Below are 27,391 nucleotides of genomic sequence, written 5' to 3'. Positions count from 1 at the left end.
CTTCTGACTGACAAGTGAGAGTGCGGCCACAAGGTCACTGGTGTGAGCCATGACAAGCAATTGAAGAAGGAACGGGTGGAAATGGGGCACGGGATTTCAAACAGGAAGCTCCACATTCCATTACACATGCCGCATTTGAACCTTTGATATGATGGCGGAAGTAAGATTTGGATGGATTTAGGTGCAGAGGTATTACTTACGTAACTTTACCTGCAAAGTAGGTGTGTGCATTACTGTCGTAAAAGGGGTTTCAAACATCATGGATATACACGAGCAGATTGTGACGACAATCATTACCCAGTCCAGGTATGTGACTAATCCAAGCAAATCACTATCAGATAGTACAAAACATGATCAGATTATCGCGTCGGTAATCAGGGGACACAGATTGAAAATAATTGATAGAGAAACCAGGGTCCTTTTCATTTAATAATTAGTTATGATCGGGAATGAGTGCTTGAAAGCAGGTCCAACAGTAAATTTCCAAAGGGAATTGATTAACTACCTGAAGGGGAACGGCATGGGGGAAGGGCTGGTGATTGGGACTAATTGGATAGCTCTTTCAAAGACAGAGTCGGCCGAATGACCTCCCTCTGTACTGCACCATCCCGAGGATTTACTTCCCCTCTGGCCCATTTCAGTCTGCAGCATCGCACTCTCTGGCCGGGATAGGGATCGGAGGGAGAGCCAGTAATGCCTCTTTCCTGGATTTCGCAGCTTTCCCGTGCCTTGGAGATAATCCCCTCCCCAGAAAATGCGATGTGAATCGAGTCTTGGATTGAGACTGATGGACCAGGTTCAAATCCCGCCAAGGCAGTTGGTTGAATTTAAACAAAATAAACCTGGAATATAAAGCTACTCTCAGTAATGGTGACCATGGAACTATCATCGATTGTTGTACAAACCCACCTGGTTCACTAATGTCCTTTAGGGAAGGAAATCTGCCGTCCTTCCCCGGTCTGGCCTACATGTGACTCCGGATCCACAGTGTTTGACTCTTAACTACCCTCTGAAATGGCCCAGCAAGCCACGCAGTTTCAAGGGTGATTAAGGATGAGCAACAAATAGTGCCCTTGCCAGCGACACCCACATTCCACCAATAAGAAAAAAACCTCATAAATTATGAAGTCACACGTCTTTGATTTAATTAACATGCGAACTGTTCAAATTGAACAAGAAGTAGGCCAGAAAATAAACTTACTACAGTTGATAGTATTTGGTATTCTTTACGGCTCCTGTGATGGGATCAGTCTTTGATCTGTAAAATAACAACCAGGTTGTGACATATGAGAACGATCTTTCTTTTGAAATCCCTCCGTGGCCTCTCAACCTCCCACCTGTGTCACCTCCTCCGGCCCTCCAAGACCCCCAACTTCCTCCAATCCTGGCCCCTTGAGCGCCCCTGGTTTCAGTTGCTCTACCGCTGGTGGCAGAGCCTTCAGCTGCCTGGACCCGAAGCTCGGGCATTGGAAATCCATGAGTAAAACTCTTCACTTCTCTGTCTCGCTTCCCTCCGTTCAGACGTTCCTTAATCCATAACTCTCTGCCCAAACGGTTGGCCACTGATGCTAATGGCCGGAATTCCCCAGCCGTTGCGATTCATTTCCCCGCCGGCAGCGAACGGTGTGTCGCTGAGAAACACGCGGCGAGAGAACCGGACAATCTGGCCTGAGATCTCCTCATGTGACTCAAATTGAAACTTTGACTGAGTTCACTCTGGTGAAGCACACTGGAACATTTTGCTATGTCGAAGACAATAAATCCAAACTGTTTTTAGATAGATAGATAGATAGAATTTACAGTGCAGAAGGAGGCCATTCGGCCCATCGAGTCTGCACCGGCTCTTGGAAAGAGCACCCCACCCAAGCCCACACCTCCCTATCTCCATAACCCAGTAACCCCACCCAACACTAAGGGCAATTTTTGGACACTAAGGGCAATTTTGGACACTAAGGGCAATTTTTGGACACTAAGGGCAATTTTGGACACTAAGGGCAATTTAGCATGGCCAATCCACCTAACCCGCACATCTTTGGACTGTGGGAGGAAACCGGAGCACCCGGAGGAAACCCACGCACACACGGGGAGAACGTGCAGACTCCGCACAGACAGTGACCCAGCCGGGAATCGAACCTGGGACCCTGGAGCTGTGAAGCAATTGCGCTAACCACTATGCTACCGTGCTGCCCATTTTTGTTTTATATGAAACCAAGCAGCAAGTCCTCAATGCCTACATTGAGCTCGGTCAAAGAAAACACTTTACTGCTTTTGATGTGGTCAAGCACTGTCAATCATAGCTGGATGTTTACTAACATTGCGGTTAGTTTCACAGCAAGCTATGAGATCCATTCAAGCGTGAAGGGAAATGAAGTTGACCAATACAGACAGAAAGCTGTCAATCGCAGCCTGGTACAAGCAATCTTTCATTCATGTGTCGTTGAGAAACACGCGGTGAGAGAACCGGAGAATCCGGCAAAACCAACAACTTTTCCCCACATTGGTTCAGTCCAAATGTTTGGTTTGCCGATGAGCTCGGTCTTTAGCAAATTGCTTGAATTTTTCTTGTCAATCCTCAGTGTTGCCCATGTGCCTTATAATCTTCACAAAAAAACCACAATAACGCAGGACTTTATAAACACACTGGTCCACAATTTGCTGGACTTGTCATGTTGAGCACCCAGGAGTTCCTGCACTCTTTAGATCGTGGGCTGGATTCTCCATTTGGGAGATGTTCTCCCGCCAGAGATGAATCGTCTCTGATTTGCATTCGAGCTGGGAGCGGAGCCCAGAGGCGATTCACTGTCCCTTGCCAGGCAAATTTCTGCATGGTGGGATTGCGAGGGATTCCATCGCAAGGTTCGGTAGCTGCACACCCCCCCCCCCCCAGAAATCCAATTCTGTCCCCCCTCCCCAACCATGGGATTGGCTGGGTCACCCCTCCCCCCACTCACAGTACGAGGGTGACATGACCCCCTCACTCATCCCCCCCTATCAGAGACCCCCATAACAAAGCACCCCAATAACAGAACCCCCACCAGAGATCCCTACAACAGAGCGCCCCCATAGGGAGTCCCCACAGAGATCCCTCCCCCCATTCCAGAGACCCCTGTCTGGAAACTACAGAGTTGTCCAGACAGAGACAGTGAAAAATAAATCACTGCTTTACAACTCACCTGTCCCCTACACCTGGAGCCTCAGGCAGAGAAAGCAGCATCTGTAAACTCCTAGAAAGCGAAAACCACTTCTCCAGGGTTTAAACCCCCTCCGATCTTTCACATCAATGAAAAATTGCTTGTACCAGGTTGCGATTGACAGCTTCCGAATAGTCACCTGTCTGAATTGGTCAACTTCATTTCCCTTCATGCTTGAATGGATCTCATAATCTGCTGTGAAACTAACCGCAATGTTTGTAAACATCCAGCTATGATTGACAGCGCTTGACCACATCAAAAGCAGTAAAGTGTTTTCTGCAGAGGAAAAGAGGCAGGGGTCTTTATAATGAGGTGGTTTCTGGTGGGGGAGGAGTCTCTGTTAATGGGGCGGTCTGTTCGGTGGTCTCTGGTGGGGGGATTCTCTGGTGGGGGGGTCTCTGATGGGGGGGGGGGTCTGTTGGGGTGGGCAGGGTTTGCATTGTGGAGAAAGGGGCCGTCAATGGACTTTGGGGACACCTAAATTAAAGCCTTACCCCGTTGATCAGCCGCTAGGTCCACTGTGCCAGGACCACGCTGGCACCTACCTGCCCCAGAGGATCCCGTACCAGCCTCCCCGAACAGGCGCCGGAATGTGGCGACTAGGGGCTTTTCACAGTAACTTCATTGAAGCCTACTCGTGACAATAAGCGATTTTCATTTCATTTCATTTTCAGAGGACTGGAGAATCCCGGAGGTGAGCGGAATCCGGTCCCTAGTCCATTATCAGGATGGAAATGGCTGAATTTGACCTATTTGCATTCTCCCGCTGGCACGGGGCGTGAACCTTGATGCCGCCACCAGTGGGGGAGCGGAGCATCGGAAATGGAATGCGGTCGCTTTTTTTTTTAGAAAATATTTTATTGAAGCATTTGTAATTTTCACAATTTAACATGTTGACATTTCTAAAACAACCGCGCGTGTCAACGCACAAAATACCCCCTAAAACTAACAACAAACAATAAACCACGTACCCCATGTCTATGCCCTATCCCCAATTACCAGTACACTAAGTTCCCTGTCCTTATTTAACATTACCATGCCTCCTATTTTCCTCCCCCCCCCCCTTTTCTCCCTTTTCCCCCTTACTGCTGACGTTCAGTTTTTGTTAAGGAAATCGATGAACGGCTGCCAACTCCGGGCCAATCCCTGTATTGATCCTCTTAAAGAAAACTTGATTTTCTCCAGACTGAGAAACCCGACCATATCGCTGACCCCACTCCTGACTTCGGGGGCTCCGAGTCCCTCCATCGCAGCAAGATCCGTCTCCGGGCCGCCAGGGAGGAGAAGCCCAGGATACCAGCCTCCCTCCCCCCCTTTGCCCCCGGATCCACCGACACCCCAAATATTGCTAGTTCTGGACTCGGAGTTACCCTACCTTCCAGGACTTCCAACATAACATCCGCAAATCCCTGCCAGAATTCCCTCAGTTTGGGACATGCCCAAAACATATGAACATGGTTGACCGGCTCAGGGAGACACAATGTGCAGAGTATCCAGAACGAACTGTATATAGAAGTTAAAATAAAATAGAGTTGTACCAAATACAACTGTGTTGGTTCATCTGTGCATCAGAGCACCCAACACCACACTTGGGACCTGTCTCCGTACAAAGTCCCGCACTTGAAGGTACGGAAACCCATTCCCACCCAGCAAATCAAACTCCTCCTCTAATGTCCCCAAGGTCGGGAAGCCCTCCTGGATGAATAGATCCCCAAACCTCTCAATCCCTGCCCAATGCCAAACATTAAAGCCCCCATCCAGTCCCCCCGGGACAAACCGGTGGTTGTCACAGATTGGTGACCACACGCCAGCCCCCTCCAGTCTCATGTGCTGCCTCCATTGCCCCCACACTCTCAGGGCTGCCACCACCACAGGACTTGTGGAGTACCGAGCTGGCGGGAACGGCAGGGGCGCCGTCAGTAAAGCCTCCAGACTCGTAACGTTGCAGGATGCTGCCTCCATCCGCTCCCAGACTGACCCCTCCCCCACTACCCACTTCCTGACCATCGATATGTTGACAGCCCAGTAATAGTTAATAATGCTCGGGAATGCCAATCCCCCTTCCCCGTGGGTCCGTTCCAGGAGTACCCTCTTTACTCTCGGGGTTTTACCTGCCCATATAAACCTCGATATCGCCACATTCATACTTCTGAAAAAGCCTTTGGGACAAAAATCGGGAGACACTGAAAAAAGAAAAGCAGTCTCGGAAGGACAGTCATCTTCACCGTCTGAACCCTCCCCGCCAGCGTCAGTGGGAGCATGTCCCATCTACAAAAATCCCTTCTCATTTGATCCACTGCTTTGCCCAAATTTAACTTGTGAAGCTGCCCCCAATCCTTGGCCACTTGAATCCCCAGATACCTAAAACTCTTCCCAACCACTTTAAAAGGTAGCTCCTTCAGCCTCCTTTCCTGCCCCCGTGCCTGGATTCCGAACATCTCGCTCTTTCCTATATTTAACTTATAGCCTGAAAATCGCCCAAATTCTCCTAATACCGCCATGATTTCGGTCATCCCCCCACTGGGTCCGTGATATAAAGCAACAAATCGTCCGCATAGAGAGAAACCCTGTGCTCCATCCTCCCTCTCACTATTCCCCTCCAGGTATACTTTGGTCTCAGAGCCATTGCTAAAGGTTCTATGGTCATGGCAAACAGTAATGGGGAGAGCGGGCATTCCTGCCTTGTCCTCCGTCAAAGACTAAAGTATTCTGACCGAACTCGGTTAGTTCTTACATTTGCCACCGGGGCCTGGTACAGTTGCTGGACCCACTCCACAAATCCCTGCCCAAACGCAAACCTGCCTAAAATATCCCATAGATACTTCAATTCCACTCGGTCGAAAGCCTTCTCCGCGTCCATGGCAACTACCACCTCAGCCTCGTGCCCCTCCGCTGGCATCATAATTACATTAAGAAGCAGTCTAATGTTGGATGTCAGGTGTCTGCCCTTTACAAATCCCGTCTGATCCTCCCCAATTATTTCTGGGACACAATCCTCGATTCGAGTGGCCAGGATCTTTGCCAATAATTTGGCATCTACATTCAAGAGGGAGATTGGCCTGTACGACCCACAGCTCTCCGGACCCTTGGAGCGCTTCAGGATGAGAGAGATTGATGCCTGTGATAACGTTGGGGGGGGGGGGGGGGGGGGTACTCCCAGCTCCTTGGACTCATTAAAAGCCTTAACCAGGAGCGGCCCCAGTAACCCAGAGAACTTCTTATAAAATTCCACTGGGAATCCATCAGGTCCCAGGGCTTTACCCGATTGCATCGCCCCCAGTCCATCTATCAACTCCCCAAGCCCAATCGGGCCTCCCAGGGCCTCCACCAGCTCCTCATTTACCTTCGGGAACTTTAACCTCCCCAGGAATTGATTCATGCCCTCCTCCCATCTGGGGGTTCCGGCTCTGTCGCTGGCTATAAAATTCCCGGAACACTTCATTCACCGCCCCCGGGTCCGTCACCGTTTTCCCTCTCAAATCCTTTATTTTCCCTATTTCTCTCGCCGCCTCCTGTTTCCTCAGCCAGCATCCTGCTCGCTGTCTCCCCATGTTCATATATTGCCCCTTTAACCCTCCTCAGCTGACCCTCCGCCTTTCCTGTGGAAAGGAGCCCAAACTCCATTTGAAGTCTCTGATGCTCCTTCAGGAGCTCCTCATTTGGAGATTCCGAGTATCTCCTGTCCACCTGTAAGATTTCTCCTACCAACCTGTCCAGCTCCGACCGCTCTGTTTTATCCCTGTGGGCTCGAATCGAAATACATTCCCCTCTAATGACCGCTTTCAGTGTCTCCCAGACCACCCCAGTTGCAGTCTCTCCTGTGTCATTGATTTTTATGTACCCCCGAATGGCCTCTCTCACCCGCTCACAGATCTCCTCATCCGCTAACAGCCCTGTATCTAGTCTCCACTGTGGGCGCTGGGACATTCCCGTGTCTGCCCGTAGGTCTATCCAATGTGGTGCATGATCTGAGACCACAATTGCTGAGTACTCAGTGTCCTCAACCCCTGCTAACAGTGTTTTATCTAGCACGAAGAAATCTATCCTGGAGTACGCCTTATGTACATGGGAGTAGGATGAATATTCCCTGCTCCTTAGTCTCTCAAATCTACACGGATCCACCCCTCCCATGCGCTCCATGAAGCCCCGCAGTTCCTTTGCCATTGCTGATAGCTTCCCCGACCTAGCACTCGACCGGTACAACCTCGGGTCCAGGACCGCATTAAAGTGTCATGTGAGAGTATCTTTAAGAAATGGGTGTTTATAAATGGGTGTGTATATAAATATCTGTAGTGAGAGTACCTTTAAGAAATGGGTGTTTACTACTGCAGTGATGTCAGAGAGTGGGTGGAGCTGGGGTATCTGTCAGCTGAAGCCAGACAGAGCAGGTGTACTGTTGATCTCTCTGCCATGAAAAGACTATCTCTTGATCATTTGGTGAATTCAGAATTATAAATGTTCTCAGTAGTGAATGTAAACCTGATGTGCTTCTGTTGAAAGGTGTTTTAAGTCTTATGGATGTTCAAAGGAAAGCTTAAAGGATTACTTAGTGTTGCATTCTTTGGGGATTGTATTTGAATTGATGGTTGCTAAGATGCTCACTGTATGTTTTCAAAAGGTTAACTTGAGTTCATGGAATAAACATTGTTTTGCTTTAAAAAATATTTTCCATTTCTGCTGTACCACACCTGTAGAGTGGGCCGTGTGCTCCCCATTCCACAATCTATTAAAAGTTGTGGGTCAGGTGAACTCCATGATACAATTTGGGGTTCTCTAAACCCTGGCCCATAACTAAAGTCACCCCCCATGATCAGCCGGTGCGAGTCAAGGTCTGGGATCTTCCCCAGCACCTTCCTGATAAACGCGACATCACCCCAGTTTGGGGCATATATATTCACTGTCATTCCCTCCACCTTCCCACTAACCATAATAAATCTGCCTTCCGGGTCTACCTCTAACCTCCCCACCTCGAATGTCACCCTTTTATTAATCAGGATAGCCACCCCCCTTGTTTTAAAGTCCAGTCCTAAGTGAAACACTTGCTCGACCCATCCCTTCTTTAATCTAATTTGGTTTCCCAGCTTCAAGTGCGTCTCCTGTAACAGAGCCACGTCTGTTTTTAACTGTCTCAGGTGTGCGAACACACAAGCTCTCTTAACCGGTCCGTTCAGTCCACAAACATTCCATGTAACCAGTCTGGTAGGGGGGCTTTTTGCCCCCCTTCCCTGTCGGTCAACCATGACCTTTCCTAGGCCAGCTCCTAGCCTGTGTTCCGAACCTCATTTGATCCACCCCTCGGCGGCGACAACCATCTGATCTCCATCTCCAGTCTCCTAGCTGTCCCTTACCTGTCAGCAGTACCCCCCCCCCTCCTGCACCCCTCCCCCCCACTTCGTCTTTCCTCAGCTCTCCCCCCACTTTGCTCCCGTGAACCAGCTATCCAGCTAGCTCATCATCTCCCACCCTCTGGCGCCAGAAAACCTGCCGACTGCCAGATTCAATCACACCTCGCAATAAAACAGCACTCAACACAGTAACAACAATCCCAAAATGCAAACAAACCCTCCCCCAACACACAGGCAACGAGGCAAACCCCTCCCCCTTTAACCGATTCTTATCAGTTCCATCACCTTCAAACAGAATCAAACACAATAGAAGAAGCTTCAAGCAGCTTAAGCAAAATTATGCCGTCAAGAATCAACCATCTTTCTAACAGAAAGGAAAACACCCCGTCGCAACTTAAAAGTCGCGTACGTAAAACAATAAATCAAAATCAAATTACACAAGAGGAAGAGAAAAAAAACAACCTTTCTTCCCGAACATCGCGACTTAACTCACAGAATTAAAAAGACTGAAATTTTAAACAAGACAAAACAGAACACAGAACCATTTTTCTCTCCTCCCCGCCTCCCCGTCCGTGTCCCCAAACTCAGACCACCACAGTTTGAGTTTAAAAGTCGTTAAACCAGATTGCCAGATTCTATCCCTCCCCTTTGACCAATTCTTATCAGTCCCATTACCTTCAAAGAGAATCAAACACAATAGAAGAAGGTTCAAGCAGCTTAAGCAAAATTATGCATGCAAGAATCAACCATCTTTCTCACAGAAAATAACACACTCACTCGCAACTTTAAAGTTCTTTCCTCTATGATCCAGTACATAAAGTAATAAATCAAAATCAAATTACACAAGAAGAGAGAAAAGAAACGAGAGAAAAGAAATTTAAAATAAAACACCAAAATGCTTTTCTTCTCGAACATCGCAACTTAACTCACAGAATTAAAAGACTGAAATTTTAAACAAGACAAAGCAAAACACAGAAACATTTTTCTCTCCTCCCCGCCACTCCATCCCTTCCCCCAAACTCAGCCCACCACAGTTAGAATTTCAAAGTCCTTCAGCTAGATTACTGTCTTTCATAAAAGTAGCCACCTTTTCCGGAGAATTAAAGTACAGCTCCCGGTTCTCGTAGGTCACCCAAAGACGCGCCGGGTATAACAGTCCGAATTTAATGTCTTTCTCAAACAGGGCCGCCTTAATTTTGTTGAAACTTGCTCTCACCTCTTTGCGAGTGCTGGTCCCCAGTCTTGGTACACCCAGATCTCTAATTCTTCCCACATGTACCAATTCATCTGCCTGGCCCACTTCATGATAAGCTCCTTGTCGAGGAATCGATGTAGTCTCACCACCATGGCCCTCGGGGGCTCACGACCCTGGGGCTTACGTACGAGCACCCTGTGTGCCCGGTCCACCTCCAGCGGCTTGTCAAACGCATCGGCCCCGACCATCTCCTGCAACATCTTCCCCACATATGCTCCTGCATCTGAACCCTCCTTTCCCTCTGGCAGCCCGACGATTCGGATATTTTGCCTGCGAAACCGGTTCTCCAAGTCTTCTACTTTATCCAGCAGTCGTTTCTCTCTGTCCTGTAGAATGCTAATTCGAAAGCCATTGCAGTGGACTCCTCCTCTCGTTCAGTCGCCAGCTCCTGCAACTTTAGTATCTCCTGTCCCTAGGTCGTCATTTTCTCCTCCACCCGATCAACCACCTCCTTAATCGAGGCTATCATCTGGGTCATGTCTTCTGTACACCCCTTGCGATGTCGGGCCAACTTCTCATCCAGGTACTCGACTCATTGCTCCATCGACCAGTGAGCTAGTGTGAACACAATTTGTCTTTTTACCATTGAGCTCGATAACCTCTGAGCCTTGCTTTCACTCATCTTTTGGTTTCTCCTTGTCCGACTCTTATTTGGACACGATTCCATAAATTGAGGGTCACCTCCTTTTCCTCTTCTTTTGATCAACTTATGTTGAGAAATTTTCTGAAAAATCCGGCTTAAACACCATTAAAAAAAAACACTCAGGGCGAGAGCTGCTGAATGTGCGACCGTTTACTCCATGGCCGCCACCGGAAGTCCGAATGTGGTCGCTTTTTGATGACTGCGGATTCTCCGCCCGATCGCGGATTTCTCTGCCGGTATCGCAGATCCAGCCCCACATCTATTTCACCCTGTAATTCGATGGGTGTGTGAGCTGAGAACAGCGCACTGAGGGGTGGCGGGGGGAGGGGGGGGGGGGGGAGGCATCTGGGAGCTCAGCGAATGACGGTACCAATAGTCTATCCCCGTAACCAATGAGCATCAGGGACTGAGAAAGAATCTGAGGTGCGGCGGCCAAGGAGATCGGGCGAATTAAGAGTCCGATCAAGGAGAAAAAGAGAAATCAGGGGAGGGATTCTCCGAGCCTCCGGGCCGAAATCGCGTTTGGCACGGGGGGCGGAGAATGGGGCATCAGGCCCGCGATCGGGTCCGACGCCTTCCCGGAGAATCGCCGCCAGTTGTGTGCGCGCGGTCATTGAATGAGGCCCCGGTGGCGATTCTCCGCCTTGGACTGGCCGAGTTCCCGCCGGCTTAGTTCACTCATGGTTCCACCCGGCGGGAGCTCAGGTGGCGGCTGCGGACCCAGCCGCCCTGGAGGGGGGGGGGGATCCGTCACCGGAAATGCAGAGCCCCGTATCGGCAGCTAGAGCTGCGAGGAGCACTCTGGGGCCTAGTCCCATTCAAAATGGGGAATCACTCTGGACTTTCTCCAGGGAAAGGACAACTGGATTCAGAGAGAGAGAGAAAAATAAATACCAACCAGTCTTAAACTTTCTGCGGTGAGTTTATTGGGTAATTAATGCACAGATGCAGCGATTTCCTGAAACATGGGGAGTTTGAGGCTGAGGTGCCGGTTTGGGAAATTTGACGGCAGAGCTAAGCAAATTGTCCACAGCAATCTCACCCACATCACCAATTTTGTTTCCACATTAATAATGGTGGAGACCATTAAACACAGGTTATTTTAAGCAAATTCTGGACTCAAAGTCTAAGCAGAGTGGAAAACATTTTCATCTGCAGAGAGAGAGACTCACGCATTAAATCGGGCCCTCACGACCAGGCGGCAGAACGTTCTAAATCGGTGTTCTCGACCAACTATGAAGAGAGGTTTGTCAAAATAAGGATGATTTTCGCGCAATTCTTCTTCTTGAACCTTGCTGAACAAAGAGGTTAGATGGGAAATTTTAGACGCTGTGCACAAATGTTTCTTGGGAGATGAAACAGAACTGGCAATGTTTGCAGAGAGCAGCAAAGTTACCGTTTCATTTCAGCTTGCTCCTTCTTTTCCTGAATCATTTTTATTTCGCTGTCTTCCCTCTGGGCGTTTCGATATCGGACTGTGCTGGAGTGCTGGAGAGAGATGGAGAAAATGGTTTTCCACGCATTGCGAGAAATGTACACTAACCAAAAGCCTAATACATGGGGGATCTTATCGTCTTGCAACCATCAGGATAGAATTCACAGAAGAAAAACAACAGTAAAGGGACCAACAATTTATACTGCATGAGAAGAGCAAGCTGATTGGTTGGCAAGTGGGCTCTGATTGGTGCAGGCATTGCCAAGGAGGAGGTGTTGCTGCTACCAATCAGAGTCCACTTGCCAACCAATCAGCACCCTCTTGTCACTCAGTATAAACTGTCATTCCTTTGAGATTTGGTATTCTTGTAAATCTGTTCTGATATGTGCAAGATGAAAAACATTGACAGCATGCCTCTTTTAACAGCAATACTCAAGTTCTGTACAATCAAGTGACCAGGCATAAGAAACAGGTGCCCCCTAACCCGGTTGGTGACTTGGAATGTTCAAGGGTTAAATGGACTCGTTAAGAGGTCACGCATGTTTACGCATTTGAAGAATCTAAAGGCGGCCATAATATTCTTACAGGAAACTCATTCGAAAGTGGCGGATCAGACGAGACTAAGGGAAGGCTGGGTGGGTCAGGTATTTCACTCAGGGCTTGACATGAAGACGAGAGGGGTGGCAATGCTGATCAGAAAGAAGGTGGTCGTCACAGCGGGAAAGACTGTAGACCGATCCGGGTGGTAGATTTGAACTGGTGGGTGGGAGGTTGGAAGGCTCCCTGGTGGTGTGGACGACATCTGTGCCCTAAACTGGGATGAAGTGGCATTCATGAGGTGGGTTCTGGTGACGATCTGGGATTTGGATGCTCACAGATTGATTCTTGGCGGGGGACTTTAACACAGTGCTGGACCCTGAGTTAGACCGATCATGCTCCAGACCCTGGAAGCTGCTGGTGATGGCTGGGAGATGTCGGGGTGCATGCAGCTTATGGGAGGGGTGGATCCGTGGCGCTTCGAGAGACCTAGGGCGAGAGAATTCTCCTTTTGTTCTCATGTCCACAAGGGCTGTTCACGGATAGATTTTTCCTTATGGGGAAGACATTGGGCGTGGTTGGGGCAGAATACTCGGCAATTGTGGTGTCTGATCACACACTGCACTGGGTGGGTCTACAGCCAGAGAGGGCGTCCCCCCCAAGAAGCCCCAGTGGAGGATGGATGTAGGACTTCTTTCCGATAAAGGGATTTGAGAGAGGATAGAAGAGGCCATTCGAAATTACGTGGACCAGAACGCCACGGGTGATGTTTCCGGCAGTATGGTGCGGGAGGCACTGAAAGCTGTGATTAGGGGAGAGCTCATCTCGAGCCGTGCGCACAGGCGGAGGGAGATAGGTAGGGTGAGGGATGAGGGGGGCAAAGAGGTAACAGAGCCGGAGGGGATTATTGCAATCTTTGAGACCTTTTATCGGACACCATACTGGTCGGAACCCTCACTGGGGGATGAGGGAAGATGTTTTCTGGATAGGTTGGAGTTTCCGAGGGTGGAAGGGCTGGGAGTTCCAGTAGGGCTGAGGGAGGTGATGGAGTGTGTGGGGTCGATGCAGTCCAGGAAAGCCCTGTGCCCTGGTGAGTTTCCTGCCGAATTCTGTAAGCAGTTTGAGTGGCTGCTGGGTCCCATGTTGGTGGGGATGTATATTGAAGTGCTGGAAATGAGCTCCCCCCTCATGTTGTTCAGATGTCTATCTCGCTCATTCTAAAGAAAGATAAAGAACTCGAACAGTGTTGATCTCACTGGCCGATCTCACAATTGGACGTTGATGCGAAACGTCCGGCAAAGGTTTTGGCGAAACGAATTGAGGGTTGTGTGCCGGATGCGGTTGGGGAGGACCAGATGGGTTTGGTTAAGCGCAGGCAATTATCGACAAATGTACAGAGGCTATTGGATGTGATTATGATGCCTAGAGAGAGGAAGGAGGTGAAAGTGGTGAGTAGGCATACTTGCTCAACGTACTGGAACAGTTTGGGTTTGGTCAGAGGTTTGTAGACTGGGTCAGATTATTGTACAAGACCCTAAGGCAAGCATCCTGACCAATGGGGTCAGCTCTAAGCACTCTGCTCTGCGGCGTCGGACAAGACCCATTGCTCTTACTTTCGAGCTATTGGTGATGGTTCTCCGGCCCGCTGGGGAATGGAGTGGTGTTGAACGGGGGTGGGGTGGGGGGGGTTAAGTGGAACACAAAATCGCAGCCGGCACGGGGGCGGAGAATCCAATTTCACGGCGCAATCGGGCCTGGCGCCTGTTCGGCGATTCTCCGGGACCCTAAAATCGGCAGGACCGCAGAGTACGCCGCGGGGCCAGGGGGCCATTGCCAGAATGGGACTGGCTGGGGATTAGATGCTTTGAGGAACCGTTTGTCGGGGTAAATCTGTGGATTTGCCGGAGCTGGTGGGGGTTTACCAGTTGCCAAACGGATACGGGTTCAGATATCTTCCGATTAGGGCCTTTCTAGGGCAGCAGGGTGGCGCAGTGGTTAGCACTGCTGCCTCATGGTGACGAAGACCCGGGTTCGGTCACTGTCCGCGTGGAGTTTGCACATTCTCCCTGTGTCTGCGTGGGTCTCACCCCACACAACCCAAAGAGGTGCAGGGTGGGTGGATTGGCCACGCTAAATTGCCCCTTAATTGGATAAAAAAGAATTGGGCACTCACTCAAAATTTGTTTTTAAAAAATTAGGGACTTTATGAGAAAGGAGGTGGGTTTGTTCTCAATATTGCCGCCCCCGAGACTGCAGGATAGGCTCTACTCAGAGGACGAGATCTCTGATATCTCTGTAAAACTGGCCACAATGGAGGAAGGACCAATGGAGGATGTTCGGCTAAAATGGGAGGGGGGGGGGTGGATTTGGAGGGAGGCACTGTGTTTTATTAATACTTCCTCCCCATGTGCAAGAGTAATCCTAATCCAATCACAGTGGTGCACAGAGTGCGAATGACGACAGCCAGGATGAGCCGATTCTTCTTTCGAGTGGGTGACCAATGCGTGCGGGGTGTGCTGGGTCCCTGGCGAACCATACCTACATGTTCTGGGCATGTCCAAAGCTGGTGGGGTTCTGGAGGGGCATTACAGATGCACTGTCAAGGGTTTTGGGGAATGGAGGCAATACCGTCCCCGTGGGTAGGAATCTTCGGAGTGTCTGATGATCAGGATGTTCTGGTGGGGAAAGAAGCGTTTGCGGTGTCATTCGCCTCCCTGCTAGCCCGGAGGAGGATCCTTGCCGAGTTGGCAGGACCCGGAACCGCCAAGGGTTGGGGCATGGTTGCAGGACCGAGCTGAATTCCTCCACTTGGAAAAGATTAAGTTTGTCATTAGAGGGGTGGACAAGGGTTTCTCCACTTTTCCAAGATGCACTAAAACGTCGCGGGCGGGTCGTGTCCTTTTCTTTCTTTTCTTTGGGGGAAGGGGAGGGTTGAGGGTAATGTTGGACAAAAACTTTTTTGGGGGGGGAGTAGGTGGGATTGTATATACATAGGGTTTGCCACGTTATGTTATTATATTGTTACATATGTTCTTACTTTTAAAAAGAATTCCAATTAAAAGGCAATTTAGCGTGGCCAATCCACCTAACCTGCACATCTTTGGGTTGTGGGGGTGAGACCCACGCAGACACGGGGAGAATGTGCAAACTCCACACGGACAGTGACCCAGAGCCGGGATCGAACCTGGGACCTCGGAGCGGTGAGGCAGCAGTGCTAACCCACTGCGCCATCGTGCTGCCCTATGATATGATAGTACATCACGGTTCATTTGCATTGGCTTAATATTTCTGTACATATTTGGAAATACATCAAATAAACTATCTTTGGAAAAAAAAAGATTTCCACAGCAGAGTGGAAGGGATTTTGAGAGTTTGGGTGACATACCTGCACAACATTGACAGACGTTTTGTCTGGGGTAATATTACTGGATTTCTCTGGCTGAACATCTATCAGGTGGTGTTGCCCAGAAGGTGTTTACTTGTGGGCCTGACCAAGTCGGATTTTTGGGGGGATGTTCTGTCAGACTGTGTAACTGTAATCTTGCGCGCATAGGTTTTCTACCTGTTCATACAGGAAATAATAATTTTTTAAATCCCCAAAACGGGTCCTGGAATTCTTGCCAGGGAGATCAGTAGGTTTCTTCTCATTTTCAGAATACAAAAATGCAGCGTTGTGGTCCGTCAGCCAGTTACCCTCTGGAATTTGCTTTGCTCAACGATCAACATCTGCTGTGGTCATAGGTTTTGCTGGGTCAAAATCCTGGAACTCCCTCCCTAACAGCACAGTGGGTGTACCTACACCACGGGGGACCTCCGCGGTTCAAGACGGCAGCTCACCCACCAACTTCTCAAGGGCAATTAGGGATGGGCAATAAACGCTGACATAGCGACGTCTATACATCCCATTCAAATTCAATGGTGAGGCAGACAATAAGATGGTGGCTTGAATTCCCCGGCCCTTGGGATTCTATTTTCCCGCTGGCAGCGCGCCCCTGCCTGTGGGGTTCCTGGCGGCCTGGGGTGGCTTACTGGGCAATCCCATTGACTGGTGGCGCCAGCGAGCCGCTTGCTGCCAAGAAACACGCAGCTGGGGGGGGGGGGTGTTGGAGATTCCCTCCCCGCCTGTGTTTGTTTTTGTGACGTTAACGGTGCAGCGGTACCGCTTAGGCATTAATATCTGGACTTCCACGAGCAGCCGTGCATCTGCCTCCATCTGAAGCTGTTGTCACCAATCACATATGGCAGGAACCATTAAGCTCAGCGCTATCTGACAGGAACATTTGGCCCAACACCTTGTTGTTGGTATTCTCAATGTTTATTTCCTGGTCTTGGATTTAAGCTCTTTCTTCCGTAGTCATGGAAACATGCTAGCAGCAGTGGAGGACGAGCAGTATGTCTAGCCAAGGTTATTTTCCCACTCACATCTTGTGTCAGCGTTTCCAATGATTTCCCTCGGCTGATTCTCTGACTACTTGATCCATGGCGGAGGGACCTGCAATGTCAGGAACAATAATCAGAGCACTGTATTCAAATAAACACCATCCTCAGCCACAGATATCAACCAGGTGAATAAAGCATAGTAAAAAAAAAAATGACATTATTTTTGTAGGTACAATTACAGATTCCTGGTATTGTAACGGCTTGTGCGTGTTAAATATCTGACAACCAGTTGGTGAAGGAGGGGAGCAGAAGTTGATCTTTATTTAGGGCAGGATTTTCCAGGGGGGGGGGGGGTGGCGGGAGGGAGGGGGGGGTTTGTGCTGCCTGCCCCTCACTGAGGGCGGGTGGCTAAATTAGCTAACAGTAGGACCCTCACCCGACAGGAAGTCTCGCCCTCGGGAGCTGACGGCCAATGATCGCCCCCAGGTCAGTCGTGGACCCCGCTCGGTCTGCAGGAAAGAGGATGAAGAAGGTGACGGATGCCCCAGAGGGTTAAGTGCCAGGGCGCTTGGGCAGGGAGGGGTCCTCGAACCCGGGGTTGGGCTTTGGATGGTGGGAGGGGGGTGCTGGGTTCTGTCGGGGAGGCGGCATGTTAAGGAAGGATAGTGTGCCATCTCGGGAGACGGTGCCCCTCATGCACATAGGGCACCCCCTAGATGTGTTCCTCCCGTTTCCTCTCCGTCTTTCTTCATGTAAGTCATGAAAATGGGCCTGCCCAATCCCGTCCGACTGCCCTCCCCAGCCGCGTTACGGTGTGCACTACATTTTATTGGGGTCAATAGGCTGGGTATTAACCTAATTGACCTTTATTTATTCATTCACATTGTGCCTGCACACCTCCCATACAACAGGGCTCAGCTCGGGGGGTTTATGGGCAGCTGGTGGGCTTAGCCACCTGACCAATGTTATGTGGTCCGACACGTCCCCACCCCCCCAACCCCAGCCCTCCACCACCATGGAAAACGTACCCGGAGGGGCGTGTGAAACCCAGCCCTGAGCTTTAGATTTATTCACCAGGTGGAACAGTGTAGATGCACATCTTTTAACTCCACAGCCCCAGCACCTGCGTCAGTTTGAGCAAACAATGATCAAACTAATTAGCTAATAACAGCCCCTGAAAGGAGCCCTTGTAACTAAGGCAAAACAACAAAGGAAACCTCGCGAATTAAAATAATGTAACTGGGGCTGGCGAAAGAGTCTCTGTAAAGGTGGACAAGTCATTATCCAGTGAGCGCCCCCCCAGCTAAACAAATGTAACCTTAATTCACAGAGTGAACAGGGTGGGGTGCAGTGATGCGGGTGTGCGATTTATAAAGCGGGTGCGCACTTTTTTAAAAAACAGCATTGCTTAGACAGAAGGCGATTTCAACATAAACGCCCATCTCAACAAAGGTTGGAATACAGTGACAGGTTACATTTGGAAACCGGTCATCAAGTGTCAATGTCACATCAGTATCCAAAATTATTTTGTAGAGTTGTTCGTCCCCTTCCACCCTTCACAGTCAAAAACAGGCAGCCCTCTGCCCAGAACGTGGGGCTGAGGATCCCGGTCCCAAATATCCTAAACGACGAATGTACATCAAGATTTACAACACAGGAACAGGCATTCCACCCAGCTGGTCTGTGCGGTGTTTATGTTCAACAAGAACCACTTCCCATTCCACACCGTCAGCACAATTCCTCCCTCGCCTTTACCCATCCATTGTATTTGCTTTAACCACTCCCTGTGGCAGTGATTTCCAAATTCTGTCCACTCTCTGGATCCTACTGAGCCCACTAATGGATTTATGAGTGATTCAAGGATCTAAGGTTTGATGATAAGCTCGTTAACCCATCAAGTGACTTTCATAGTTTCCATTCATAAACACACCAAGTATTCTGGATTGGCCATCTTTGACATGCATACAATGAAGTGTTGACCCAGAAACGCCTGTGGTTTTACTGGACCCTCATCGTCACTAAGGTCGTTTAGAATACCTACAGTGCCCATCGGGTCTGCACTGACCCTCTGAAAGAGCACTCTACCCAGGCCCACTCCCCCGCCCGATACCCATAACCCCACCTCAGCTGAACATCCCTGGACACTAAGGGCAATTTAGCACGGCCAGTCCACCTAACCTGCACGTCTTTGGACTGTGGGAGGAAACCGGAGCACCCGGAGGAAACCCGCGCCGACACGGGGAGAACGTGCAGACTCCGGACAGACAGTGACCCAAGCCGGGAATCGAACCCGGGACCGTGGCGCTGTGAGGCAGCAGTGCTAACCACTGTGACACTGCACCGCCCTTCCTTCTCACATATTGTGAAGTGCAGCCATCAGCGTGCCTGTGCTCTTACCTCCGTTCCTGACGAATGTGGTGCTGGACGCTTAAGATGGAACGTTCCTTTGTAGGTTGGCCTTCAAAAGATCCACTCAACATCCGCTGACGAATGCAGGCCCTGCAAAGCAAATTCACACAAATATATTTTCATCTTCAACTGAGCCCTCGACAGTTTTCCTTTGTGACACTCAATCACAATTTGTTTTGTAAAATTTATTTCTTCCCCCCCGCGACGTTCTGCTCATTTTCATTTTGCCTAAGTCAAACTCTTCCACAATCCCGGTTGTCGCTGGGCCGCGTTTAAAAATGTGATCAATTTTCTTTGAGCGCTTTTGCTTCAGAGAATGCTCTTCGGTGTCCTTCAGATTGGCAGCTTGGCAAATTCTGACTGATGCAGCAGAAAATGCCTTGTCACAAAAAAAAAAAAAAGGATTTACATCTCGCCAGCTGAGAGCAATCTGATTTTAAATGACTGGAAATGACTTTTAGAAAACATCAGGAACAATCTCCCTCGTTAGAATGGGGTCCAGTAGGGTCCTTAATCTAAACAAAGGAAAGTACAAAGGTGTGAGTTGGCGAAGTTAGATTGGGGAACCCCATTGAGAGGCACGATGGTGGATTGGCAATGGTTAATATTTATACATTCCTCTCTGGCACAAAAGAAACCACAACAGGAAAAGCGGCCCAGGCATGGTTAACAAAAGAAACTCAGGATGGGATTAAATTCAAAAGAGAGTCAGAAAAGTTACTAGAAAAAGTAGCAAGTCTGAGAACAACGAACAATACAGCACAGCAACAGGCCTTTCGGCCCACCAAACCTGCGCCGATCACGTGTCCTATCTAGACCAACCGCCTGTATCCTTCTATACCCCGTCTGTTCATGTGCCTATCCAGATAAGTCTTAAAGGTTGCTAACGTGTCTGCCTCAACCACCTCACTTGGCAGTGCCTTCCAGGCCACCACCACCCTCTCTGTAAAAAAACTTCCCCCGCACATCCCCACTGAACCTTTCCCCCCTCACCTTGAACTTGTGCCCCCTTGTAATTGTCATTTCCGCCCTGGGAAAAAGCCCCCAACTATTTACCCTATCTATACCCCTAATAATTTTGAAACTTCTATCAGGTCGCCCCTCAGCTTCCGTCTCTCTAGGGCGAACAATCCCAGTTTATTCAATCTCTCTTCATCGCTAATACCCTCCATACCAGGCAACATCCTGGTAAACCTTTTCTGTACTCTCTGCAAAACCTCCACGTCCTTCTGGTAGTGTGGTAGTCACCACTGTTGTATTATATTGTATATATGGGTATTACGGTAAGGCCCCTGTACTACAGGTACGGGGTAGATTCCTGCCTGCTGGCCCCACCCAGGAGGCGGAGTATAAATGTGTGTGCTCTCCGAACAGCAGCCATTTCGTAAGCTGCTGTAGGAGGCCACACATCTCTGTGTAATAAAGCCTCGATTACATTCTACCCTCGTCTCATCGTAATTGATAGTGTAGTGACCAGAATTGGACACAGTATTCCAAATGTGGCCTAACCAACATTCTATATAACTGTAACATAGTTTTTGAGCTTTTATACTCGATACCCCGTCCTATGAAGGCAAGCATGCCATATGGTTTCTTTACCACCATTTCCATCTGTGCTGCCACTTTTAAGGATCTGTGGGCCTGCACACCCAGATCTCTCCGTGTTTCTATGCACAGATGGTCCTGCCATTTATTTTATAGCTCCCACCTGAATTGGATCTACCAAAATGCATCACCTCGCATTTGTCCGGGTTAAATTCCATCTGCCATTTCACTGCCCAATTTTGCAGCCTATCTATATCCTGTTGTATTTTCCGACAATCTTCATCACTATCCGCACCTCCTGCAATCTTAGTATCATCCGCAAACTTGCTAATCAGACCCGCTACGTTTTCTTCCAAGTCATTTATATATATTACAAAGAGCAGAGGTCCCAGTACTGATCCCTGCGGAACACCACTAGTTACAGACCTCCATTCGGAAAAACACCCTTCCACTGCTACCCCTGTCTTCTATGGCCAAGCCAGTTCTGAATCCATCCAGCTAGTTCACCCCTGACCCCATGTGATTTAATCTTTTGCACCAGCCTGCCATGAGGGACCTTGTCAAATGCTTTACTAAAGTCCATGTAGACAACATCCACAGCCCTTCCCTCGTCAATCATCTTTGTCACCTCCTCAAAAAACTCAATTAAATTAGTGAGACATGACCTCCCTCGTACAAAACCATGCTGTCTGTCGCTAATGAGACCATTCACTTCCAAATGTGCATAGATCCTATCTCTGAGAATCTTTTCCAAGAATTTCACTATCACTGACGTCAAGCTCACTGGCCTATAATTACCTGGATTATCCTTGCAACCCTTCTTAAATGGTGGTACAACATTGGCTCTCCTCCAATCGTCTGGGATCTCACCCGTGGCAAATGAGGGCACAAAGATTTCTTGGAGGCCCAGCGATTTCATCTCTTGTCTCCCTCAGTAATCTGAGATAGATGCCATCTGGCCCTGGGGATTTGTCCATCTTAATGTTTTTTAACACATCGAACACTTCCTCCGTTGTAATACCGACCTGTTCTAAAGTGTTTACAGATCCCTCTGAGACACCACCGATCAATATTCCCTCTCCTTTCTGAATACCGATGCAAAATACTCATTAAGGACCTCACCTACTTCCTCTGGCTCTACACATAATTTCCCTCCTTTGTCCTGAGTGGACCAACTCTTTCTCTAGTTACCCTCTTGTTCGTAATATATGTATAAAATGCCTTGGGATTCTCCTTAATCCTGTCTGCCAAGGACATTTCGTGACCCCTTTTGCCCTCCTAACTCCCTGCTTAAACTCTTTTCTACTTTCCTTGTATTCCTCAAGTGCTTCACTGTTTTTAGTTGCCTGTACCTCCATGTATGCATCTTTTTTCTTTTTGACTAGACTCACAATTTCCCTGGTCATCCATGGTTCCCGAATCCTGCCTTTCCTGCCTTTCCTTTTTACCGGCACATGCCAGTCCTGCACTCCCATCGACTGCTCCTTAAAGACTCCCACATGCCAAATGTGGATTTACCCTCAAACAGCCTCTCCCACACAGCCTCCAAATCCTGCCTAATCTGGTTGTAGTTAGCCTTCCCCCAGTTTAGCACCTTAGCCCGAGGACAACACTCGTCCTTTTCCATGAGTATCCGAAAGCTAACGGAATTGTGGTCACTGCTCGCCACATGTTCCCCCACTGCAACTTTGATGATCTGGCTGGGGTCGTTCCCTAGCACTAGGTCCAATATAGCCCCCTCTCTAGTCAGACTATCCACATATTATTCCAAAAAACTTTCTTGGACACACTTAACAATTTCCTCACCATCCAGACCCCCAGCCCTAAGGGATTTCCAGTCAATATGAGGAAAATTAAGTCTCCCACTACAACAACCCTATTATTTCTACATCCAGAATCTGCTTACATATTGTTATTCAACTTCCTGTGGGCTGTTGGGAGGCCTGCAGTACACCCCCATCATAGTGACTGTCCCCTTCCTGTTTCTGAGCTCTACCCACAGTGCTCGTTACTTGATTCTTCCATGGTGTCCTCCCTCTGTACAGCTGTAATATGTTCTCTAACCAGTATTGAAACTCCCCAACTTTTACCTTCCTCCCTGTCTCGCCTAAAACAATAATATCCTGGAATATTTAGCCTCCTGTCCCTTCTTTAACCAAGTTTCCGTTACAGCAGCCACATCCAGGTTCCGCGTATGAATCAAAGCTTTACGTTCATCTATCTTAGCTATTATACCCCATGCATTGAAACAGATACACTCCAGACCTCCAAGCCCGCTGAGTTCACCCTCCCTCAGCCTGCCCTTCCTCTTAGCCAGCCTGGCCCTGGTACCAGGCTCATCTCCAGTCTCTACACTTGCTGGCTTATTGTTCTGATTCCCACCCCTCTGCCAAATAAGTTTAAACCCACCAGAACCATAATAGCAAACCTGCCAGCCAGGATATTGGTGCCCCTCCAGTTTAGGTGTAACCCGTCCATCTTATACAGGCCCCTGGAAGACATCCCAGTGATCCCAGTGAGGACTGGGAGCAATTCAGAATTCAGCAAAGGAGGACAAAGAAATTGATTAAGAGAGGAAAAATTAAGTGGGCTGGATGCTCCGCCGACTGATTTCTGATGCGGCGGAAAATCCATCATAGGGCAAAAACGGAATTGGCGCCTTAGATGCTCCAGGCCCTGTTGTTGGCGACATCAAGGTTCGCGTCCCACGCCAGCGGGAGCCCCACCCCCAATGATGTCAAGCCACGGTCCCAATGGCATCAATGACTTCCTGACCTCGCCCACCCTCAGCTCACACAATGCAAGTCACAAAAATCCAAAATCACTACTTAACTGCTTTAGTGCTCTTTCATGTGTGAGAACAAGCTTATAATTGATTAATTTAAATCCAAGCCTACCCGCTGTTAGCCTGAGGATCGAGATGGTCAGTTTTGTGCTCTGTGTGTCTTGAGGTGAGCAAACGCGAACTGGCTGATGAGCAAGTGGATGGAGAAATCAGTTGATGACATGACTACAGTACAGCACAGGACAGTGCAGAACAGAAGGAGCCAGAATAAGTCCAGTGCAGCAACAAATACTCCAATGAAGTGAAATGTCCAGCCCAAGTCTAATACCAGTGGCCTTAATGGCAAATGTTAGTGGCTTTGCTGGCAGGATTCCGTTCTATGTCCAGAAGAGAAGAGACTTCCTGACGGCCAGCATTGAGAGCAATGGCAGATGATGGTTACTCACAACGTATAACTGTTTGCGTGTGACCGCTAGCCATTATACATCAGCCCAGCCTGGAGAACATGGTAGAGGGACAGAATTCTTTAGATTTTCTTGCTTCATCAGTTGTTTGCAACCCAGGGCAACTTAGATGGACTTTCTTCTGCGCTTTTTATTCACAAAGTCATCAATAACATCAGCGTAGATAAAATCTTGTAAGGGTGTATTTTCAATCGTCCGTTTAGGTCAACTTGTCAAAGGTTCGTAACTGATCACATTTTCCTACAATATTTACAGCAATGTCAAATCTCTGCCCACGGCAATTTCTGATGGCCAAACCTAAACTTGCCATGATTTCCAAAACAGTTGTCTCCAGAGTGTGGGATTGTAGCTGGATAAAACAGAGAAATCACTCTATGACTTCACCATCGCTGGTCACATATCCTAAAATTAACATTAATTGGTCCACATGGCTCACATCTAGTGTTGAACCAACTATTATGGAATAGTGTTTGGCATCTTTGACTTCATTGGCGAATTGGTTTCTGAGTCGCTCTGCCACTATAGTGATGAAGTCATCGTAGGTTCTGAGCGTGAAAAAGTTGGCCTTCCCTGAGCAACAATATTGATAACTTTTCAAATGGGAGGCTGGTCAAATTCACTGAGATATTCAAGGCAGGCTGAAAAATTACCTCTTTGAGTTGACAAGGATGACTCATCACATCCTCTTGGAGATAGTCCCAGAGAAGACAGCAGTTTGACTGCGGCAACAACGCAACTCAGCACTTTCCTCCAGTAAGAACACTTCCTTCCAAAATGAGCCAATAACACAGAATCAGTTCATTAAAAAAATTATTTTTATTGTTTTTTCATTTTCATACATAGCAAGGTCATATAGTGACACATATATTACATTGTGATAAATCAATCCTCATCTACTACATGTATTTACAAACTTTCTATCGGGGGGGAGGGATCGGTGTAAGTGCCTCCTTATTTTCTCCCTCCCTTCCTATTTCCCCTCCCCCCCACTCCTTCTTCCCTTTCGTTGGTGCTTGTGGTCTCTCTGTGGGCCCCCCTCCCTGTTCCATTGGCTGTTGGCTGCAAACAGGTCCGAGAACAGGTTGGTGAATGGCCTTCACGTCTTGTGGAAAGTACTCAAGTATCAATTCTTCCAGATAATTTACATCTTGAAGAGAATGGACACATAGACTTAATAGCTTGGAAGTTTCACGATCAGCAACATCTCTTCTAACATTTCTCCAGTTGGAGTGCCCACTGACATATTATTGTTTCCCTTTACTAGAGTTGGGGAATAATTTGCAACCATGACAGTCACTGCCTTGGAGGTTTCTGGAAAAATATCAACCAACTTCTCCTTTCCGACACCCCATTCCTCTTCACCTTCACAAATTGGGACGCAGGAAGAATCTTAAACTAAATTTGGCCTCCAATCTTAAACACTTTTCTCAAAATTTCCATATTACCGATGTGCTCGGGTCTATTTATTGTGAGATATTCAATCATACCCGGTGGTACAGATTTTGGTCATAAGGAAGTGTCTTCAGGGTAGGTTTCCCCGTCACTTCAACAGCAGAAGAACAATGAGTTTGAGTAGAATCTTGTCATTCCATTACTATTTCAAAGTCCGCTTCTTCTGGTTTAAGCTTTTCAGGCGATGCTTTGTCTCCGGGAATCGGCAGGTTGAAGACACCAACACATTTTGTGGATGTTGTTGCTGAAGATGAATGTGCAGTTTGGGCACTGCTCAATGTTGCAAGCCTTTTAAAGTAAAACATCAACCTGTCTTCTTTCTGAGCTTCATCCCCTTGCCTCGCCTTGAACTTTCTGCCTTGTGACAGCCAGATTGTCCCTTCACGTTGACTGATCTGTTGGGATTTCAAAGAATGTGAATTTGCGGCAAGAGCAGGCATCTTTGCCCTCCTCCGCCCTGGCCTGGGGGTCAAGTCACCCCTGCGACTGCTCTCCGTGAAGATCTAAGCTCGCAAATGTGTGAGTGTTGGCTCACTGGTTGCCCGGCTCTGCTGCTGGTTATCTGGCTCCTGCTCTGGCTCGCGCCAGTCGGGTTGCTGCCCAGCCCTCCCGCTCTCAGCCCTGGCCTTTGGCTCTGGTTGAGTTCCGCCGCTGCCCCCCAGAAAGCCACGGTGCTGGCGCCTGCCTGGTCCTCGTACCTCCCGACTGCCCACACCTCTCGATCGGGTGGCCAGGCCTCGGGCATCGATGACGTGCATGCTCCTGGCTGACTGCTGATGGGTGCTAACTCCATCTGGCCCGGCTTCTGTTCTTTCTTTGGTTGGTCGGTTGCCCACTGGCCCTCCTCAGCCCTGGCCTAGAGGCCAAGCCCTTGATGGCTGTTGTCCAGGACCTCCTCCTTCCTGAAGGCTTTGCGGGCTGGTGCCTCAGGCTGCCCGCCAGACCGAATGGCAGAAACCGGGCTGCTGCCTCACCCAACGCAAGTTCAGAAACTTCACACCAGAGATCCGTGCCTGAACTGCTCTAAGTCTGCACCACCTCTCAATGTCTGGCACACTCTTTCCCCGCTCCAAAGGTGAATCCACCAATTAGAGCCTGATGGTGTTTGTATTGCCTCAAGATCAGCAAATTCAGAGCTACCGGGCTCTGATTGATGTTCCCACACCACGGGAGGGATTTGCTGGCCCGCCAGCCGCGTGTTTTGGACGGCATTCGCTGGCAACGGGATTCTCTCCTCCCACCGATTGTCAATGGGATTTTCCATTGTAGCCATTCCACGCCACTGGGACACCCACGGGTGGTGAGAAAAGTGAATCCCAGGCGATGGGAGAATCCCGACCCACAGCCAACTCTCAGTAAGGTCCGACGCCCCACTTACAGCTCTGCGTGTTTCATTGTAAATCCACCTCTGAGGTATCCACTTCGGACGGCGAAACAGGATGGCAGAGTAGGGTGATAGATTGGAAAACGTTGATGTACAAAAGGACCTGGGTGTCCTTGTACACCCGTCACTGAAAGCGGGCATGCAGGCGCAGCAAGCAGTTAGGAAGGCGAATGATATGTTGCCCTTCACTGCAAGAGGACTTGAGCACAGGAGCAAGAATGTCTTACTGCAGCTGGGCGGGGCCTTGGTGAAACCACACCTGCAGTGTTGTGGGATGTTTTGGTCTCCTTATCCAAGAAGTTGCCAGAGAGGGAGTGTAGCGAAGGATCACTCAGCTGTTTCACATGGTGGGCAGGATTGTTGTAAGCGCTGAGATCGGGTCGACTAGGCTTGTACTCACTGGAGCTTAGAAGAATGAGAGAGGCCAACACCCTGAATATATTTAAGAAAGAAATAGATCCATGTCTAGAATCCAAAGGTGTCAAAGGCCCTGGGGAGAGGGTGGGAATATGGCGCTGAGCTGGAGGATCAACCATGTTGAATGGTGGAGCAGACTCGATGGGCTG

General features: G+C 49.0%; 1 protein-coding gene across 1 annotated transcript in view; it reads right to left on the bottom strand.

Annotated features, from left to right (window-relative positions):
* The window catches only part of nalcn (sodium leak channel, non-selective), a 282,172-nt gene that overhangs the window by 90,412 nt on the left and 164,369 nt on the right, over positions 1 to 27,391 (bottom strand). Inside the window, exons 19-24 of the mRNA XM_072476568.1 lie at positions 19,184 to 19,285; positions 16,829 to 16,898; positions 11,831 to 11,922; positions 11,607 to 11,729; positions 1,202 to 1,258; positions 211 to 331 (exon numbers count right to left, since the gene is read on the bottom strand). Of these exons, the coding sequence (XP_072332669.1) occupies positions 211 to 331; positions 1,202 to 1,258; positions 11,607 to 11,729; positions 11,831 to 11,922; positions 16,829 to 16,898; positions 19,184 to 19,285 (565 nt within the window). The remainder of the gene's footprint in view (positions 1 to 210; positions 332 to 1,201; positions 1,259 to 11,606; positions 11,730 to 11,830; positions 11,923 to 16,828; positions 16,899 to 19,183; positions 19,286 to 27,391) is intronic.

Source organism: Scyliorhinus torazame, chromosome 15, assembly GCF_047496885.1.
Source record: "Scyliorhinus torazame isolate Kashiwa2021f chromosome 15, sScyTor2.1, whole genome shotgun sequence".
NCBI lineage: Eukaryota > Metazoa > Chordata > Chondrichthyes > Carcharhiniformes > Scyliorhinidae > Scyliorhinus > Scyliorhinus torazame.
This window is presented reverse-complemented; position numbering and strand designations above follow the sequence as displayed.